Genomic DNA, 20,964 nt, shown 5'->3' on the forward strand with positions numbered 1-20,964 from the left:
AGAGTTGAACGCTTAACCAGTTGAGCCACCCAGGCACCCCTTGACCTTATTCTTCAATATATTGTATATGCTCTTAGTTTGGGCTGCTGTAACAAAACTACTATAGATTGGGAGGCCTAAACAATAGACTTGTGTTTCTTACAGTTCTGGAGGCTGAGAAATCCAAGAGTAAAGTGCTGGCAGCTTCAGTGTCTGATACAGGCTCTTTTCCTGGTTTGCAGATGGCTGCCTTCTTGCTGTGTCCCCACATGGGAAAGAGAAAGAAGCAAGCTCTGTCCTATCTCTTCTTATAAGTGTGCAGTGATTTTTTAAATTTAAATTAAGTTATGCTGAACACTGAGCTCAAGTTACTGTGTTTTGAAAGCTATGTATATGTGGCTTTATATGTTTGCTTGTCAAACCTGGGATGTCTTTACACTGTTTATTATTTTTTAATCAATATTTTCTGAAAATTTTTATGTTTAGACAGTAAATTGATGCACAATGGACTTCTTAAAACTTTTGTTCAATGAAACTGATTCCAGGATAAATACTCCAAATTATCTTCTCATAGTTTTATTTCATTTTTCTGTATCTCGGAAACAGTATTTAATGGAAAAGCATGATTAATATTTGATATTGCTGACTTTTGTATGTTTTGAAATATAGTTTTACTTTTTGATTTTTTACTTGTAGATGAGAGCATACAAATTAAAGAGGATTTAATGGGCTATCCATTGCTTTAAACTCTCCTTCTGAGATTATGTTTGCTGGTTGTTTTTTTTTTTTAATTTATTTTTTATTTTTATTTTATTTTTTTATTTCTGGAACAAATGGATGTTGCCCATTTCAGAATTTCCACCAACTTTCACTGTTGGACTGTTGTTCTTAAATCAGTTTTCATCCATGGTATGCTGTAAAATTCATGTTTTATATTTTCAGTAGATATTAGCTCCAAATTGTGTTAACTACTATTACTTTATATAACTAATCATTTTGATATTACTTGGGAAGAATCTATTTTCATTTTATTAATGGATTTTTGTTTTCAAAATTTTAATTCATGTTACCTAATCATAGCATATCAGAACTGTAGCATAGTATACTTTTACAGTGTGATAACACTTGCTCCATAAGTGTGTTATCTTTGATGATGGGAAACCAGCTGAATGTTTGAATTTATTAACTATAATATATTTAGCTTCTGCTGAGTGCCAGAAACTAGTGGGTAAGATGAACAGTCATGTAATACAATGTATTATCGCCATGAAAAAAGTTAAGGCATGGAAAGGGAGTTGATATGTTAGAGAGTTGAAGTGAGAAGCCATTGGAATGTCTGAGGCAAAATCATTCTTGGGTAGAATTAAAATTGCAGCTGCCCTGAGTGCTTGAAGGACAACAAGGAAATTAATGTGGCTGGAATGGAGTACGATGAAGATAGAAAAGGCAAGGCCTGGAGCTTGGGTGTTATTTTGAAAGCCATGGCAAGCCATGGGAGGGTGCTGAGCCAGGTGGGTGATAGGTTTCGATCTGCTTTAGGAAGGGATCACTCTGGCTGCTGAGTGGCATGGCAGTGGGAATGAGTGGGCATGGGGAGCATGAGTACAAGCAGGTAGACCAGCCAGGAAGCTATTGCACTAATCTAGGTAAGAAATGAAGCCCTCTATTTTCACACTAACTTCCTATAGGCACTCTGTTATTTTAGAAGAATGAAAACATAGATCGATGATCTAATTCTGTGCTAGCATTGACTCAACTTGGGGTCATTTAAGGTGGGCTTCAAAGATGCATTAGCTGGCACTTGGAGGTGTGCACTCTGACTCACTGAATCTTAGCAGCATACTTGGTTCATGCTGTTGTTTTGGGACAGATTTATTCTTCTCATATCATCGTAGCTATTTCAGCCCCGTCGTTCATTTGGTAGGTTGTTTGTTCATTCATTCGTTCATTACCTTGTTCATTCATTCATAAAATGTCAAGCACATCTAAATATGTGGCAGGCACTGTTCTCAGTGCTGGGGATACAGCAGTGAATGAGATAGAAAAGATCTTTATTCTCAAGAAACCTGTATGTACACAGTGATGTTTCAGGTGATATCAAGAGATAGTAATATAAATATATAAGTATATATTTAAGTATTAGTCTTCCTTAAGTGAGGAAATAATCACAAATAACCCCTCTTAGGTAGATTTGAGTAAATAATTCCCCATATTCATTAATCCTTTTTCTCCAAAAGAGCATGAAAGATTTTTTTGTGTAATAAAACCTAGGCTATTTCTGAGTTGTGAAGAACACATAACATTTTAAAGCATTGATTTAGGGTTTGTTTTTTTTTTGCATTAATGTTACAGCTATATTAGGAGTTTAATAATTTATACCTTTGATATATACATTTATTAATGAAATTATCTGTCTCTCCCACTAGACTGTCAGTTCCATGATGGAGGGAACCCATTTGTTTTTGCTCACCATTGTATTCCCAGCACATAATCCAGTTCCTGGCACATAGTAGGTGCTTCCTAAATACTTGATGAATGAGTGAATGAATGAGTGATTTTGTTTAATTTACCAAAGCAACTTTGAAGAACACCTTTCCCATTGTGCTACTTAGCAAAGAAGAAAGCAAACCAGAAGGAAACCAAGATTTTAGAAATTAAATGTAATAGTTTACAGAGATTGTCTGCAGCCACTCAGTTGATGTTGTTTTGATGTTTATGTGGTCCTGGTTGAATTTTTAAAATCTATATTGGCTACTCATAGGCACAGCAAGATTCTGGCACATTCAGCATACTGTATTTATGCAAAATGGACTATAAATTATTTTAAATTTTTGAACAAAATGCTTAAAGAGTATTTTCTGGTTTATTTTACATCTCATTTCCAGAGCATTCAAGTCATTTGAGGTATCTCTGTGAATGTGAAGTCATTGTTCTGTGTTAGAAGAATATCCCAAAAAAAGTGTTTCAAGTTTAAAAAAAAATTTTTTTGCACATTTTTGCTTTACAAAAAGTAATTATTTTGAAAGACACGCATAGATGCTAAAATAATTCAACAGGAAAAATGGGACTTTTTATTAGCCAGAAAATTTTTTACTTAGGTATTTTAATTTTGTAGTTTATTTTCAATATTTATGGCAAAAATATATTCTTTGAAAACTTCGGTTATAAAACACTTCAGTGGAAAAGAGCCTACTTAGTTTGTGGCATTGAACCAGCATATAGAGATCCATCGCAGTGAATTGTTTGCATCTCACTTTAAGCTAGGCCCTTAGAGTGTTTATAAATTGTTTTTACCAGTCCTCTCCCATTATCCTTCCTTTTAGATTTCTCCCTGACTTTCCAATTTGTTTGTACTTTCCTTGAGCCCCCTGAACAACTCGAGCATAATTTCCTTCTAGTTTTTAGTGGACCTGGGTGGTTGTAGATTTTGTGGCCTGGGGATGGATGAATACATGAGAGATGAAAAGGGGACTTCTAAGGATGTCATGTGCATTTATAGAAGCTGCCTGGACACTTTTAAAGTGTGGTTAGTGAGGGAGTCAGAATGGACAAAGAGACCATGAATCAGCAGGTGAGGGGAAGTTGGCAGATGACCACAGAAGGAAGGAGGTTCAGGGTAGCTTTTTTGACTGAGGGTGGATTTTCATATGCAAATGAAAGTATAATTGATTTAGAAGTGGCAGAAGCCAGCTAGAAAATGCCAAAAGTTGAAGAGATGGGGAGTTTAGAAAAGAAAGTGGTTTCTGGAGGAAACAACAGAAAGGGTTGAGAAAGAAGAAAAACCCAAGGATAAGGAAGGAAATGAGAAACAAGAAACGGATGAAAATCGTAGAGGATGGGAGAGTGGTTTTGGGAAGTGGATCAGTATTTTCAGGGATGAAGGATTATTGCATTGAGAGGCAAGGTGAGAGGGAATTGACTTAAATTATCCCAGCATTGGCCTAGACTGGTCTTGTGTGGGGTGGAACCATCTAAGAGCTATGAGCATGACTTGGCTTGGTCTCAGGGAGATGGAGTAGACTGCCAGGAAGGGTGGGCTGTGTCACAGTGTTGGGAGTGACACATGTACTTCTGCTGGGTGTGGGGTATGGGGAATGGTGTTACAATACTTGGATCTATCCCTTATGGGCAAAAAGCACTGGACACATAGAAGACCAAATTACAGATCAGATATGTTAAGTCCACATAGGCTAATGCAGTATCTCTTAGGACTCAGGACTTTTATTGTTCTAAAAAGTAACATAAGGAGTTTGTTGAAGGCTAATCACATCCCTCAGGACAAGCTTACAGCAGAGAAATGAAGTGTGGCTCTAACTGCATTAATATTACTGGATTTGACTTCAAATCCAAGAAAGAGGTTAAGTAAATTGCCTGCGACATGTAGGTAATTAAAAATAGAACCATCATAGGTATCCAGACAGCCTTACTCTAGTAGCTGCACCTTAATCTGATGCTTTTTTTTTTTTAATTTTTATTTACTTATGATAGTCACAGAGAGAGAGAGAGAGAAAGAGAGGGGCAGAGACACAGGCAGAGGGAGAAGCAGGCTCCATGCACCGGGAGCCCAACGTGGGACTCGATCCCGGGTCTCCAGGATCGCGCCATGGGCCAAAAGCAGGAGCCAAACTGCTGCGCCACCAGGGATCCCAAATCTGATGCTTTTTAAAGGTCTTTTTGTCACCAAGATTAAAATCATTTCTTTATTTTCTATGAATACACCGCCCAAATCCACATCTTCACTTTTTCCCATTCTGTTTGTAGAATAAGTTTGCAAAGAAAGATGGTATTCCATTTTACAGGCTGGAAAATCAAGGCCTTTTTGATTACCATGAGGTTGAACATTTTCCCATGTTTCTTAACCTTTTGAATTTTTCTTCTATAAATTGTTGATTTCACATCCCTTCCATACTTTGTATTTTCTTTTTATATAAGCTCTTTATGTATTAACAATGTTAATAGTTTTTTTTTTTTAAGATTTTATTTATTTACTCATGAGATACAGAGAGAGAGAGAGGCAGAGACAGGCAGAGGGAGGAGCAGGCTCCACGCAGAGAGCCCGACGTGGGACTCGATCCCAGGTCTCCAGGATCATGCCCTGTGCTGAAGGTGGCAGTAAACCGCTGGGCCACCGGGGCTGCCCTTAATAGTTTTTTAAAAAACTTTTTCATTGATTTCTAATGCACAGAACTTAATTTTATGCAGTCATAACTGTAACTCTTTTAAAATGTAATTTTTTTAATATTAGTCTTTCTATAAGTTTTATTCCTAGTTGTATTATTTTACTCAAAAAAATGTTAACTGTAATCTTTCTGGAATTTATTAAATGTGCATCGAGGATCTAAAGATAAACATTTTCTGACTAGGTAATTTTCTCCATGGGTTTGATGACTAAGCCACAGATGCCCTTGTGTGGGTGGGTCACCCTGGGATGCTCTTCTGTATGCAGCTTGTGGAGTCAGACTGCCGGGTTTGTGTCCTGGGCCTGCCACTTCCTGGCAATATGACTTTCCCTCTCTGATCCCGTTCCCTCATTTGGAAGATAATAACAGTGTCGCAGAGTGTTAAAAAGATCAAAGAGGATACTGCCTATGAAATCTTTACCTTTCAGTTTTAGGTTGTGTCATGTCAGGTGCAGGGTATAAAGCCCTTCATGTTAGTGACTGTTTTTCCAGTATATTCATTGATTTTGTATAGTTAACAGGGGAACATTTCATAGAGTTGTAAAATCTCACATTTTAGAGATTATTTGGCTTGAATAGATAATTTGTGATACCTTTTTGATTCCTACTGCAGATCAAGGTCACCTGGAGACACTTTGAAAAGTCCTAGATTATAGGCCTCACCTTTGAATCCCTAGAAGGCATGACCCAGTCATTATCATTTCAACAGACTTTCTGTGTAGCTCTTACAAAATTGGCTTTGCATTTGCAAAAGGTTGTCTAGCTTCTGTTTTAAAACTTGCTGTGTCAAATAAATATATACATAAAAAAATAAACTTGCCATATTATAATCTTTGTGGAATAATAAGATGAGCTAATAAAAAGCAATTGTTTCTGATCTCTTCCATAATATCCTCATTCCATTATATGTATTAGGATAGGATTTGTTTTGCCCTTTTCTTGTGGATTACTTAGTATTGTTGCTTTAAAATGAGGATTCACATTCATCTTATCTGTATTTTCTCCCAGTTTAGTCATACTTTTATGTGAAAGGTAATCTATTTCTTGTATATGACCAACAATACCAATCGGTTGAACTTAGTTCTGATAGAATACTAGATATTTAAGTTTAGTTTTAATGAAGTTACTAATTCTAAGGTAAATCTCTAATATATTTTTATTTTTAGAACTTTTTGACAACTACATGCAACAAGATGCCCATGAATTCTTAAATTACCTTCTAAATACAATTGCCGATATTTTACAAGAAGAGAGAAAGCAAGAAAAACAAAATGGCCGTTTACCTAACGGTAATATTGACAGTGAGAACAACAACAGCACACCAGACCCAACGTGGGTTCATGAGATTTTTCAGGGAACATTGACAAATGAAACCCGATGTCTTACTTGTGAAACTGTAAGTATGTCATAAAATTTTGTGTAGAGCAGACTTAACTCATTTTTATTAAAAGCTTTTTGAGGATGAGTATGAGAGAAGGTTGTAATTTCTTAGGTGTAGTATAAATGGATTATTAAAGATGAACTTGTCAGTTGAAAGGACTCTCTGTATATCTTTTTTAATGCCACTTATTAGCAGTGAATACCTGAGGTGACAGAAAAATACTGCAGTTTGGACCACAAGTTGGCCTTTGAACAACAGGGGTTCGAACTGTGTGGGTCCACTTAGTTTTAGATTTATATATAGAGATTTATATATAGTATATATAGTGTATATATATATATATATACTATATATATAGTATGTATAGTAATACATATTACTATAAATGTATTTTCTTTATGATTTTCTTAATATTTTCTCTAGCTGACTTTATTGTGATATATACTATGATACATATACAGAATGTGTATTAATTGAGTATTTATGTTATTGGTAAGGCTTCTGGCCAACAGAGGCTATTAGTAGTTAGCTTTTTGAAGAGTCAGTCTTAATATACGGATTTCTGACCGCAGGGAAGAGGGTAGGAGGTTTTGGCACCCCTAACCCCTGCATTGTTCAAGAGTCAATTGTATTTTATTTTGTTTCAGTTCTGGAAATTATGTTCCAGAAATTATATGTTCTGGAAATTATATGTCTTTGTCTTTGTTAAGCTCATAAGAAATTTACAGGTCAGGGAGGTACATGAATTTATTTTCCCTTTCTCTACAATTATGTTTATTGCTGGAATAAAAACTAAAGCATACTGTGTACACTCAACTAAGGGAAAGCACCTACTTGTTGGGGTACTCTGTAAGGATGAGCAGTAGGGAAGAAGCTTGAAAATGGATTTTATGTGGGATCAGATAACCCGATCCTTTTTTTTTTTATCATTACCTGGTTACCTCATTTCTCATTTGAGGAATGAAAGATCAGGCATCTGTTTTTCAATTTTGCCAGTGGAGCCAACAGTGCCCTTTATAGCATTTCTTCCCCTTCATACAGAATCCAGTTTAGAGTTTAGTAGTTTGCATTGCATCTAGTTATGTTTTCTTTAGCCTCCTTTAATCTGGAACATAGTTTTTTGTTTTTTGTTTTTGTCTTCTGTGATATCTACATTTTTAAGAATATGTCCTTTTTAAAAAAAATTAACATTTCGCATACTGAGTTTGTCTAATGTTTCCTTCTGCTTAGATCCAGGTATGCATTCTTGGCTGCAGTGATTCAGTTACTGTTGTATCTTTCTCAGGGTTTCACACCTGGCACACTATCCATCTGCCTCTCATTGGTGAAATTAATTTTGATCTCCCATTCAAGGTGTTGTTCGGTGTCTCTAGTTGATAATGACTGGTTCTTTTGTCCTGGTAACTAGTAGCCAGTCAGTGGGGAGACACAAATATCTTGTTCATCAGAATCTCCCCTGGGATTTAGCATCCACTGAGGATTTTTGCCTAATCCAGTCATTACTATGATGATGGTTTTATGACTAGTTCTTAATAGCATAGGTGAATAACATTGCCCATTGGGAAAGAGAGTCCACAAGCAAGAAAAGTAAGACATATTTTATGGATGTTTGGAAGAATAACATAATTACTTGTTTGACATAATTACTTGTTTGAATCAGATAAATAATTCACTAGTGGAGACTAATAAACTGTATTCTTTTTTTAAGTAATAGACGTAAGAAAAATTGAGTGGGAAGTACAGAAAGTTCCCAAATATCTCCTGTCTTCCACTTTCCCTTATAATTTCTTAATGAGGTACATTAATTGCAGTTGATGGGCCAATCATGATACATTATTAACTAAAATCTGTAATTCATATATTTTTTTAAGATTTTATGAGAGAGGGAGAGAGAGAGAGAGAAGCAGGCTCCATGCAGGGAGCCCAATGTGGGACTTGATCCCAGGTCTCCAGGGTCATGCCCTGGGCCGAAGGCAGGGGCTCAACCACTGAACCACCCAGGCGTCCCTGTAATTCATATTGAAGTCACTCTTGGGTTGTCTGTTCTGTGGTTCCGTTTGTTTTGACAAATGTATAATGACATGTATCTATGGTTATAGTATCTTACAGAGTAATTTGATTTACCTAAAAATCCTCTAATCCTCTTTGTTTCACAAAGTCATCCCTCCTTCCTCCCCAAATTCCTGGCAACCACTAATGCCTTGATAGCTTTGACTTTTCCAGAATGTCATATAGTTAGAATCATAGAATATGAGGCCTTTTCAGATGGTCTTCTTTCACATGTGTATTTAAAGTACTTCCATGTCTTTTTGTAGCTTTGTAGCTCATTTCTTTGTATCACTTAATTATATTTCATTTAGTTTTGTTTAGGTATTTATATACTAATTAGGCCAGGTAGAAGATGAATAGAGGTTGGCAGAAGATGAACAGGACATAGATTCTGATCTCAGGATGCTCATAGGGTAGTGCAGGCTAGTCAACAAGATAGGCAGTTCCAGTACAATATGTTATGGTTCAGGTAAGCACAAGAGTCCGTGGGAGTCAGAGGATAGTAGAGCTGACCTATCCAGGTGAGAGTAGGAAGGAATTGTGAAGGTTCAGAGTGGGCTTCTTGGAGAAAACAGTGTTTATATGGCAGATTTTAGTATTGTAGTTGTTAATATCCCAGTTGGTAGGAGGCTGGGTTGCTGTAATAGCACCCTTTTCTTGTGTTCTTCTGTTGTATAATGCTTTCTTCTGGTCTCACTTCACCGAATCTTTTGAGACCCAGATCACTTACCTTGTGGTATCACTAGACCTTGTGCACATGGTACTCCTAGCAACTCTTATTTACGGAAGTACATAATACATTCAGCCATGTAATCTGTCACAAATTAATGATACTGAGCTTATAAAACTGATGCACTATTGAAGTAGGAACACATTTACTATGCTAGGTGTATAGCCATTATGGGTGAGAGGCACAGTCAGAGATCTGTTGCATGTCACCTTAAGCATTGAAGGAAATTTGATGCCTGAAGTTCTGTCCTAATCCAATTCTAATGAATAAGTAATGACATGAAGTTTTTTTTTATCAGATGATTAACCCATAATTCAAACAGAACTTTATGTTAGATTTTTATTTTTTTTGAGAAAGATTAAAGAAGGCCACCAATGAGGAATGTAATTTGGCATTATAGGCTAAATTATTTCCTTGAATGATAACACAGGTGTCATGCCCTTTGCCAGGCATCCCCATTCAGTCTTAGCCTATTTTTTTTTTAAAGAATTAGTATATATGGGCAGTTTGTTTCATGCTTTACAATAATACCAAGGTTTTGGAAAGTAGTGGGATTTCACATCATAGCCTTTGCCAATAAGGGAAATCAGTCACAGATGTACTTTGCTGTTTAACCTGTACATATGACGAGAGTCATTCATTCAGTGTCCTTTTGGATAATCCCAACCAAGTAGATTTCTTTGGAACTTGGGGAAAAAGAATTCTAATGTGCTTACAACTAAGAATAGAATGCATTTAATTCTGTCATTTCAGAGCAGTGATTTACTGATATTTAAAGAAATCAAAGGTAATTCCCTATTTTTACAGATAAGCAGCAAAGATGAAGATTTTTTAGACCTTTCTGTTGACGTGGAACAAAACACATCGATCACTCACTGCTTAAGGTAATGGTAGAGTTACTTATTTTGAAATTTAATAAATATCTTTGGCTTAAAGTATTTTTAAATGGATACATGGTTTTCTGATACAGTTTATTTTGAATTTTACACAGGGGTTTTAGCAACACAGAAACTCTGTGCAGTGAATACAAATATTACTGTGAAGAATGTCGCAGCAAACAGGAAGCACACAAACGGTAATTTAGTGTTTTTAAATTTTTTTAGTGATTCTCTGACAGTAGGTGTTGTAGATGGGCCTTTCTAGCTAAAAGTGATATATGAAAATTTACATTGAGTAAAAATTCTTAACTTTATCATTAAATAATTAAGACCCACTAAGTTACTATTGCTAGACAAACAGTATTCAACTCTGCATCCTCAGGTGATTTTCTACACTTAATAAAAGTTGCTTAAGAATCATAAACCAATATAGTTAAAATACTTAACTTTGAAGCTTGCCTGCTTATGTAAACTTTTTTCTTGGTAAGGTGAGATAAGGGGAAAAATACTTTCCTCACCCCCTACCCTAGCTTCTGCTGTTCCTACAAAGGATCTTGTATCTTCTCTTCTTTGGTATCACAGAATGGAATCATCATCATTGTTCTTGTTATTTTACTTTTTGTTTTGAAACAATCTCAAGATCAAAGAAAAATTGTATGTATAGTACCAAGAATGCTTTTTTACCCAAAAGCATTTGAAAGTACGGTCCTGATATGATGTCCTGTGATCCTGGACAGTTGAGTGGCTATTTCCTACCAACAAGCTATTTCCTCTTGCCATATTCATCCACATGGGGAAAGTAACATCAATATGTTACTGTTCTTGTAGTGCTTATTTTATTAGCACAGATGCCCCAGTAATGTCTTTTATAGAAAAAATGTATCCAGGCCAGAAACACACATTACATTTAGTTTTCATGTCTCTTTAGTGTTTTTACATTTGAAACAGTCTTTTCTTGACTTTAAAAATCTGCACATCCTGTTACCGGTGTATTTATCCTTTGAACATTTGATTAAGGTGATGTCTCCCAGAGTTCTTCACTGTTAAGCTAGTTTGCCCATTTATAGAATTCATAAGTATTTTGTGTGGAGCTGTTTTGAGATTGTAAATATACCCATTCCTCATCGGACTCATATATATATATATATATATATATATATATATATATATATATATATATATATATATATTTTTTTTTTTTTTTTTTTTTTTTTTTAAATTTTGTAACTCTCAGCATGGAGTCAAGGATTTTTTTCTTCAGTGGATTATGGATTATGATCCATTTCCATTCTTATTTTCATGTGCGAATTATCCCAGCTTTGGCCAGTGGGAGCCCCTTCAAGCTGGCACCTGTGTCTTTTTGACATGCCCCATCATTCTCGAGTGCTTCTTTACTTTCTGGCATGAAAAAGTCCAGGTTCATTTGGTACTTCCTTGCCCCCACTCTGGTACCAGCCATTTATCCAAGGAGGCCTGGTTTCTTTTAGGAGGAGAATGAGGTTTAGAAAGCAGGACTTTGGTATAGATGTACTCACTGATACTGAGATATCTATGTTCCTGAGCCCCCTTAGTGGACAGAGCTGGATGGTGTGTGTACATATATATGTACTATACATATGCTTACATCCATACCTGTTTATCTTGCCTACTGATCTATCGATATTGAAAAACCATGAAGTCAAAATTAAATCCCCAGTTTCAGCCGACAGCATAGGTATCATTTCTAGTTTTCTTTTCTTTTTTTTTTTTTTTTTTAAGATTTTATTTATTTATTCATGAGAGAGAGAGAGAGAGACAGAGACAGAGACATAGGCAGAGGGAGAAGCAGGCTCCATGCAGGGAGTCTCATGTGGGACTCAATCCGGGGACTCCAGAATCACGCCCTGGGCCGAAGGCAGGCAGTAAACCACTGAGCCACCCAGGGATCCCTAGTTTTCTCCTTTTTAATGTTGGTAATTTCCTTCTACATTTCCTACATTTCCTTCTACATTTTCACACAGGTTTTAGAGTATTTATGTAGGATAAGTTGTTTGGAAAGAGAGCAATACAGAAAATTATCTATTTTCTACTAGGATCTAGTGTTAGCCTTTCTGGTAACTTCCGTTGAGATATTGGGCAAGCCATTTAATCTTTCTGGGTCTCACTTGGATTAGTTGACATCTAAGATCCCTACCAGCTGTAAAAGTCTATAGTTTCTAGTCTCAGAATAACAGAATAAGATTGTGTTGGATATGTAGATTGTAGTTCTTATTAAAGAAACAAAAATCAGTTCGACTTTAAAAGTTTTTAGTTTGGGGGCCCCTGAGTGGCTCATTCGGTTAAGTGTCCAACTCTTGATTTGGACTCAGGTCATGATCTTAGGGTCATGAGACCAGCCCTGCCTTGTGGAGCCTGCTTAGAATTCTTCTCTCCCTCTCCCTTCGCCCCTATCCCCCTCTCCTGTTCTGGCATGGTCTCTCTCTATTTAGGATGGAGGGATGGATGGATGGTTTTGGTCTGAAGGACAGAAGCCACACGATCATCTCAGTGGATAGAGAAAAACATTTGACAAAATTCAGCACCTGTCCATGATTAAAAAACACTCAACAAACTAGGACTAGAAGGAACATACCTTAACATAAAGAGGGCCATCTGTGACAAGCCCATAGCTAACATTATCCCCAGTGGTGAAAAACTGAAGAGCTTTTTTTCCCTCAGGATCAGAAACAAGACAAGGATGTACCTAGTGTTGCCACTTTTATTCAGCATAGTATTGGAAGTCCTGAGCAGAGCAGTTAGGCAAGAACAAGAAATAAAAGGCATCCAGATGAGAAAGGAAGAAGTCAGATTATCTCTGTTCACAGATGATAGTCTTATATACAGAAAACCCTAAAGATTAAACAACAGCAACAAAAAATTAGAATAAGTTCAGCAGAGGTGCAGATACAGTGGACATGTGAAAGTCTGTTGCATTTCTGTACACTAACAGTGAACAATCTAAAAAAGAAAGTTAAACAAAATAATCCCACTTACAATAGCACCAAAAAAGAATAAAATACTTAGAAGTTGATTTAATCCAGAAGGCTAAAGACTTGTACACAGAAAACTATAAAATATTGCTGAAAGAAATTAAAAAAGATACATACAAATAATGGAAAAGGGATCCTATGTTTATGGATTGGAAGACTTAATATTGTTAAAATGGTCATACTTCCCAAAGCAGACCATAGATTCAGTTTAATCTCTACCAAAATCTCAATGGCATTTTTTGATGAAATAGGGAAAAAAAAATCCAAATTCACATGGGAAATCTTAGAAAGGATTTTTAAAGCCAAAACAATACCGAAAGAAAAACAAAGCTGGAGGCTGCCTACTTTCTAACTTGAAAACATGTTACAGAGCTACAGTAGTTAAAACAGTGTGGTACTATGGATAAAGACAAACATGTAGACCAATGGAACAGAATAGAGAGCCCAGAAATAAATCCTCACTTACATGGTCAGATGATCTACAAGTATGCCAAGGCTACATGACAGGGAAAAGTATAGTTTCTTCAACAAATGTTTTGGAAACACTGATATTCATATGCAAAAGAATGAAATTGGACCCTTACACCATACACAAAACTTAATTCAAAATGGATTAAAGATCTAAACATAAGACCTGAACTATAAAACTCCTAGAAAAAAAACATGGGGGAAAATCTTCCTGCCATTGAATTCGACAGTCATTTTTAAAATATGACACCAAAAGCACAAGTAACAAAGGCAAAAATAGACAGATGGGACGATATCAAACTTAAAAATTTATGCATGACAAAAAAAATTAACAGTGAAAAGGCATGAATGGGAGAAAATATTTGAGAACCAATATGTGATAAGAAATTAATATCCAAAATATATAAAGAACTCTTACAACTCAACACCATAAACCAACCACCCAATTTAAAAATGGGCAAAAAACTCGAATAAACATTTCTCCAAAGAAGATAAACAAATGGCCAACAAGCATATGAAAAGATAATGCCACTAATCATCAGGGAACTGCCAGTTAGAATTACAGTGAGGTATCACGTGACACTATTAGGATGACCACGTCAGAAAAAGAGAAAATAATGTGTTGGTAAAGATGTGGAGAAATTGGAACCTTGTACCCTGTTGGTGGGAATGTAAAGTGGTGTAGCTGCTTTGGAAAACAATATGGAGGTTCCTCAAAATATTAAAAACAATTTACCACATGACCCAGCATTCCTACTTCTACATATATATCCAAAAGAATTAGATTAAAGAGATTATATGCAGTCCTGTTTATTGCTACATTGTTTACAATAACCAAGAGGTGGAAACAACTTAAATGTCCATCAACAGATGAAAGGATAAAATGTAGGATGAACATCTAGTGGGGTATTATTCAGCCTTAAAGGAGAAGGAAAAGCTGTCATACTGCAACATGGATGAGTCTTGAGCATATTATGATAAGTGAAATAAGCTAATCACAAAAAGGCAAATTCTGTGTGATTCCAGTTACATGGGGAATCTTTAGTGACATTTTTAGTAACCAAGTGAAATGATGGTTGCCAGGATCTAAGGGGAAGGGGAAAAGAGGAGTTGTTCAGTGGGTGTAGAGTTTCATTTTGCAAGATGAAAAATTTCTAGAGATCTGTTGTGCAACAGTGTGCTTTATCGGGAACACTACTATAGTATACATCTAGAAAGGGTTAAGATGGTAAAGTTTATGTTTTGTGTGTTTTAACCACAGAAAAATGCATATGGTTTGGTCTTCATTCAGAATATACCTGTTTATATTAAGGTAAAGACAATGTCTTCAAAACCAAAGGTTTCAGTCCTGGAATACCAAAGAACGATTTCTGGAAATGTTACCATAAAATAAATATTCCATGATCAATTGAATTTGCTATATAATAAAGTTTCCTCTTCATTATTTATTCATGCTTCATATTATAGACTCTGAGGAGACCCTCAGAATAGATAAATAATAGATAGATAAATAGATAATAGATATATAAATTTATCTTTTTATCTAGCTTTATACAGAATTTACCTGCACATAGACTAGACTCCTTTTTATATAGCACACCTGTTGAACTATATATAGCACAGTGCAGGAAAAATACCAGCTTGGTAAATGTAGGTGAAACAACCATAAGCTGTTAGCCAATGGGTGGATAAAGCATATGAGTAAAAGCAAAGTAATGTCCCTGGGGAACTGAAATGAGAGGATTTGATGGCTTTGTTTCAGGTGGTGTTTTCCTGTCATCTGGGCATTGGGGTGGGATTGGTGCTGGAGTGGTGCTCCTCTGTCCCTCCTCTCTGCCTTAGATGGGGATCTGATCATGAGTGGCTGGACAGGGAGTTGAGCCAACCTGATTTTCTGATACACATCCTTCCTCTCTTCACTCCCTGCTCCCTTGATGCCATCTTTAGCCTAACCCACTTCCAGGCCCAGTGCTGTCTGTATGAGGCATTGGGGAAGACTTGTGCAGTGCCTAGGCCACTCAGCATCAAGTTATCGTGGCCACTGTCTCTGCTGCCCTGATGTAGTAATTGAGATTCTTATTTCTGAGGGCAAGTTCTTCCCATTTGCTCCATTTTCATAACTAGATTCATATCTTACTCTTCCATGTGCAGGTCCTACTCATGGTTAGTGTCATGTCAGCAGTGAGTATTTTGTCGCCACATTGTAGTCAACATCCCCAACCACCCCTGGCACACATACCCTGCCTCAGTCCTTTGAGACTGCTGGAACACAACACTGTAGACTGGGTGGATTATAAACAGCAGAAATGTATTAGGATTCTGGAGGCTAGCAGTCCAAAATCTTCAGGAGAAATATGCTATGCTAATATTTTAAGATGCTTCTTACATATTTATTATTACTTTGCTAATTCTGGAGGCTAGCAATCCAAAATCTTCAGGTGGAGAAATATACTATGCTAATATTTTAAGATACTTTTTTTTTTTTTTTTTATAAGGCTTGTCCTCTTTTTTTTTTTTTTTTAATTTTTATTTATTTATGATAGTCACAGAGAGAGAGAGAGAGAGAGGCAGAGACACAGGCAGAGGGAGAAGCAGGCTCCATGTACCGGGAGCCCGACGTGGGATTCGATCCTGGGTCTCCAGGATCGCGCCCTGGGCCAAAGGCAGGCGCCAAACCGCTGCGCCACCCAGGGATCCCATATTTTAAGATACTTGTTACATATTTATTATTACTTTGCTAAAATATAAAGGAATCTTCCCATTTTTACAGTTATTAGTCTTTAGAAAAAACATGAGGAAAAAAATCATCATTCTATTTAGTAGAACTGTTATATCATCACCAGGTGAGGTTTGTATGTTGGAAAACGGGCATCAATAGACTTGCTTGACTCAGGGATGCCATAAACCTTCAACTTGTAAAAAAACAGGCAGTAATCTGTGAAGTGCAATAAAGCAAAGCACAATAAATCTTATACAAACTCCTTCATACAAGAGGGAATGATCACCAACACATTTTTAAGACCAGCATAAACCTGATACCAAAACCTGACAAAGGTATTACAAGAAAATTACAGACCAGTAATACCCCTCTTGTTATATTTCAAAGATGTGAAAATCAACACATTAGCAAACTGAATCCAGCTACATATCTCTTGCTGTTTGGGGGTACCACAAACAGTGCCCGTAATATGATGATGAGCTTCTTTGATAAATGTGTGATTTGACTGCTCCGTCCACCGGCCATCCTTCCACATCTTTTCCTTTCCTCTGGCCTCTGTTCTCCAAGACACAACAATATGGAAATTAGGCCAGTTGGTAACCCTACAGTGGCCTCCAAGTGCTGAAGTGAAAGGAAAAGTCACGTCTCTTACATTTGAATCAAAAGCTAGAAATGATTAAGCTTAGAAAGACCTGTTGAAAGCTGAGACAGAGTAAAAGCTGGGTCTTTTGTGCCAAACGTCAGCCAAGTTGTGAGTGCAAAGGCAAAAGTTCTTGAAGGGCATTATAAGTGCTATTCCAGTGAACACATGAATGATAGATAAGAAGGCAAAATAGTTTTATTTGCTGATACAGAGAAAGTTCGAGTGGTCTGAACAGAAGAGGAAACCAGCCATAGTGTTCCTTTAAACCAATGCCCAATCTAGAGTAAGGCCTTAACTCTGTCATTCTATGAGGGCTGAGAGAAGTGAGGATGCTGTAGAAGAAAAGTTTGAAGCTAACAGAGGTTGGTTCCTGAGGTTTAAGGAAAGAAACCAGCTCCAGAACAAAGTACAGGGTGAAGCAACAAATGCTGGTGTAGAAGCTGCAGTGAGGTACCCAGAAGGTCTAGCTAAGGTAATTCATGAAGGTGGCTAATCTAAAAAATAGATTTTCAATGTAGACAAAACAACTCTGTTGGAAGATGATGCCATCAAGACTTTCATAGCTAGAAAAGTCTTCAAAGGACAGGCTGACTCTCTGGTTAGGAGCTAATGCAGCTGATGACTTCAGTTGAAGCCAGTGTACATTGACCATTCCAAAAATCCTAGGGCCTTTCAGAATGATGCAAAATCTATTCTGTCCTCCATGAGTGGGACCACAAAGCCTGGATGACAGCACATCTGTTTACAACATGGTTTACTGAGTATTTGAAGCCCACTGTAAAGACCTGCTGCTCAGGAAAAAAAAAAAAAAAAGATTCAAATATTGTTTCTTCATTGATAATACACCTGGTCACCCAAGAGCTCTGATGAAGATGAACAACAAGATGAATGTTTTCCTGCCTGTGACACAGTATCTATTCCACAGCCTAGGAATCAAGGAGTTATTTTGATTTTCCAGTCTTTCAAGAAATATATTTCGTAAGTCTAGCTGCCATAGAAAGTGATTCCTCTGATGGATCTGGGCAGTCAATGGAAAACTTTCTAGAAATGGAATGCCATTAAGAAAAATGGGAAGAGGTCAAAATAACATTGTTTGGAGTTTGGAAGAAGTTGGTTCCCACCCTTACAGAGGACTTGGAGGGGAGGTGTTCAGGACGTCAGTGGAGGCAGTAACTACATGTGCTAGATACAGCAAGAAAACTGGAATTAGAAGTGGGGCCTGAAGATGGGACCACATTGCTGCCATCTCATGATCAAACTCAAACGGATGAGGAGCTGCTGCTTATGGATGAACAAAGAGTGGTTTCTTGAAATGGAATCTACTCTTGGTGAGGATGCTGTGAAGATTGTTGCAGTGACAACAAAGGATTTAGGATATTACATCAACCTAGCTGATAAAACAGCGGCAGGGTTTGAAAGATGGACTCTCAGGTTGAAAGAAGTTCTGTGGGTGAAATGCTCTTGAACAGCATCCCATGCTACAAAGAAATTGTTCATGAAAGGAAGAGAGGGTCAAGATGGCAAGCTTGATTGTTGTCTTTTAAGAAATTGCTGCAGCCACCCCAGCCTTTAGCAGCTACCACCCTGATGAGTCAACAGTCATCAACAGTGAACCAAGATCCTCTTCTTCAGCAAAAAGATTATGACTTGTTAAAGGATTAGATGGTGGTTTACTTTTTCTTTAGCAATGAGATAGTTTTAAATTAAGGTATCTGCATTGTTTTTCTAGACATAATGCTTTTGCACATTTATTAGTTACAGTATAGCGTAATCTAACTTTTGTATGTCCTGGAAAACCAAAAATTTCATTTCACTGGCCTTATTGTGATATTTACTGTAGTGGTCTGGAACTGAACCCACAATATCTTTGATATGCCTATATCTAGGATTTTCCCAGTTTTTCACAATATAAAATAACTCTAGATGTGATTTTTTTTTTCCAGAAATCTTGCATTTGAGATGATATATTTCAGTTCTGGAAGTGGAATTACTGAGGCAAAGGCCATAAAGAATCCTTACTGCTAGATTTCTTAATAGGAATGATTATCTGCTTATGCTTATTCTTGCTAATGTTTTTCAAAGGCCAGGGTAGAATAGTAAATGTTTCTGGAAAAATAAGCTGCCCACCACATTTAAGATTTATGGGATGCAGATTTAGTGTAGTGCTATAGAATGGTTCTTGTTTTCACTTCATTAGAGGCAATGGCTTAATAAATTTCATCTTTTAATTATGAAAAGTGTTTTGCTTCATTGAACACATAGAGAATTCGGTTCCACAACATTTGTCAAGTATCTGTCATGTGCCAGGCATGTTGCTTGATAGAGAAATAAAGTGACAAAAAAAAAAAAAAAAAAAAAAAGGTTTCTACCTGCCAAGATCTCAGATCCTAGAAGAGAAAGACTCATAATCTAAATATTTTATGGTGTCATAAACTGTGTATACACACACACACACACATACAGCGATTCTGTGAAGTGCTGATGGGGAAGTTATTTATGCCAGGGATTACAACATTTGAGCTGAACCTTCAGAAGAATAAACTCTTTAGGAAAGTAGGAGCAGAGAAGTCATGTCAGGGAGAAATGGCATTTAAGGGTACAATAAAGATTATTTAGAATGTGGAGGATAACCAGTTGTTTTATAGTTAAAGACTTATCTCCTAAATTTGCAAATTATTTAACTCTCTTTCTAGAATACATGTAGTCATTATTCTGAATATGGAGTTATTTCTTATCTCTGCCAAACACCGTTTGTGGAATGGTCTTTAATGCTTTTCTCATTGTGCCCCATTCTCCAGCCATTATGAATTATATAGACTGATAGAACAAATGGCTTTCAGTCTCACATCCAAAGAAGTTAAGCAGCTGCAAGGAATTGGTTTTCCTCCACTCATCATTGGTATCGTATGCAGTTAGTCTTATCCTTAGGGATCTGTATTCCAGAATAAGGATTTCTTAACAAAAAACTGATGCCAGTCTGTCTATTTTGAAGCCATATGGAGTGCAAAGTCAGATTATGTCGTTTGGTGGTGATGGGCAGAGTGGGTAGTCTTAAGATGTTTAGAATGTTGCTTCGCCAATAGAAAAATAATTGGTAGAACTATGCAAAAGTGGGCAGTGCTGGGCTATTAAAAGCAACCGTTAAAACTGTTTGTTACTAGAGTCATAAAGTTTGATAGTTCTTTTAAGGACGTGGTATGAATGCCTTTCATGAAATTTTGTTTCCATGTTTATTTGAATAGGATGAAAGTTAAAAAACTGCCCATGATTCTAGCTCTGCACCTGAAGAGGTTTAAATACATGGATCAACTTCATCGATACACAAAACTGTCTTACCGGGTAGTTTTTCCTTTAGAACTTCGTCTGTTTAACACCTCTGGCGATGCAACCAATCCTGACAGAATGTACGACCTTGTTGCTGTGGTGGTTCACTGTGGAAGGTAACTGCATCCATGGGATGAGCCTGCGAGGCTCTCTGGCCGTTGGGGCAGGTGTTCGGGATCGTCCCGGGTGCTTCCAGGGCGGACCTTCGGGGTCTCCTTATCCTTCAGGGCTTCAGTATCAGGGTAACTTGATTGCAAAATGGGGTGTTTCAGATACAGTGTACTTATTTCCTCCTTAAGCTTTTATATATTGAAACATTATTGCCCAAATTTTATTTTTATTGTTCTATAAATAGTACTATAAAGGAACTTGAAGACCTCTTTGTTATTCTTTTTCTTTTCTTTTTTTCTTCTTTCTTTCCCTCTTGTTGGTAAAAATGATGCTGCCTAAATAGATTTTGCGAAATAAATTATTTCTGAGATTAATTGTTCATGGTTATGAAAACATTTAAGATGGCTTTGGAAATCATCTTTAAAGACACGTTTTTTTTTTTAATTTTGTCAGTCAGTATATTTATTTCCTGATAGTTTAGTATGATATGTCAT

At 36.7% G+C, this 20,964-nt stretch overlaps 1 protein-coding gene across 8 annotated transcripts in view; it reads left to right on the forward strand.

Moving 5' to 3' along the window:
* USP12 (ubiquitin specific peptidase 12) overlaps positions 1-20,964 on the forward strand; it is a 145,929-nt gene that overhangs the window by 117,323 nt on the left and 7,642 nt on the right. For 7 of the 8 annotated variants that reach the window (XM_072795684.1, XM_072795685.1, XM_072795689.1 and 4 more), the window contains exons 4-7: positions 6,326-6,555; positions 10,127-10,203; positions 10,311-10,394; positions 20,278-20,475. In XM_072795684.1, the coding sequence (XP_072651785.1) occupies positions 6,326-6,555; positions 10,127-10,203; positions 10,311-10,394; positions 20,278-20,475 (589 nt within the window). Of the gene's footprint in view, positions 1-2,405; positions 2,489-6,325; positions 6,556-10,126; positions 10,204-10,310; positions 10,395-20,277; positions 20,476-20,964 lie in introns of all 8 variants that reach the window. The other variant, XM_072795690.1, reaches the window with a different exon arrangement.

This window comes from Canis lupus, chromosome 24 (genome assembly GCF_048164855.1).
Source record: "Canis lupus baileyi chromosome 24, mCanLup2.hap1, whole genome shotgun sequence".
Classification (NCBI taxonomy): domain Eukaryota; kingdom Metazoa; phylum Chordata; class Mammalia; order Carnivora; family Canidae; genus Canis; species Canis lupus.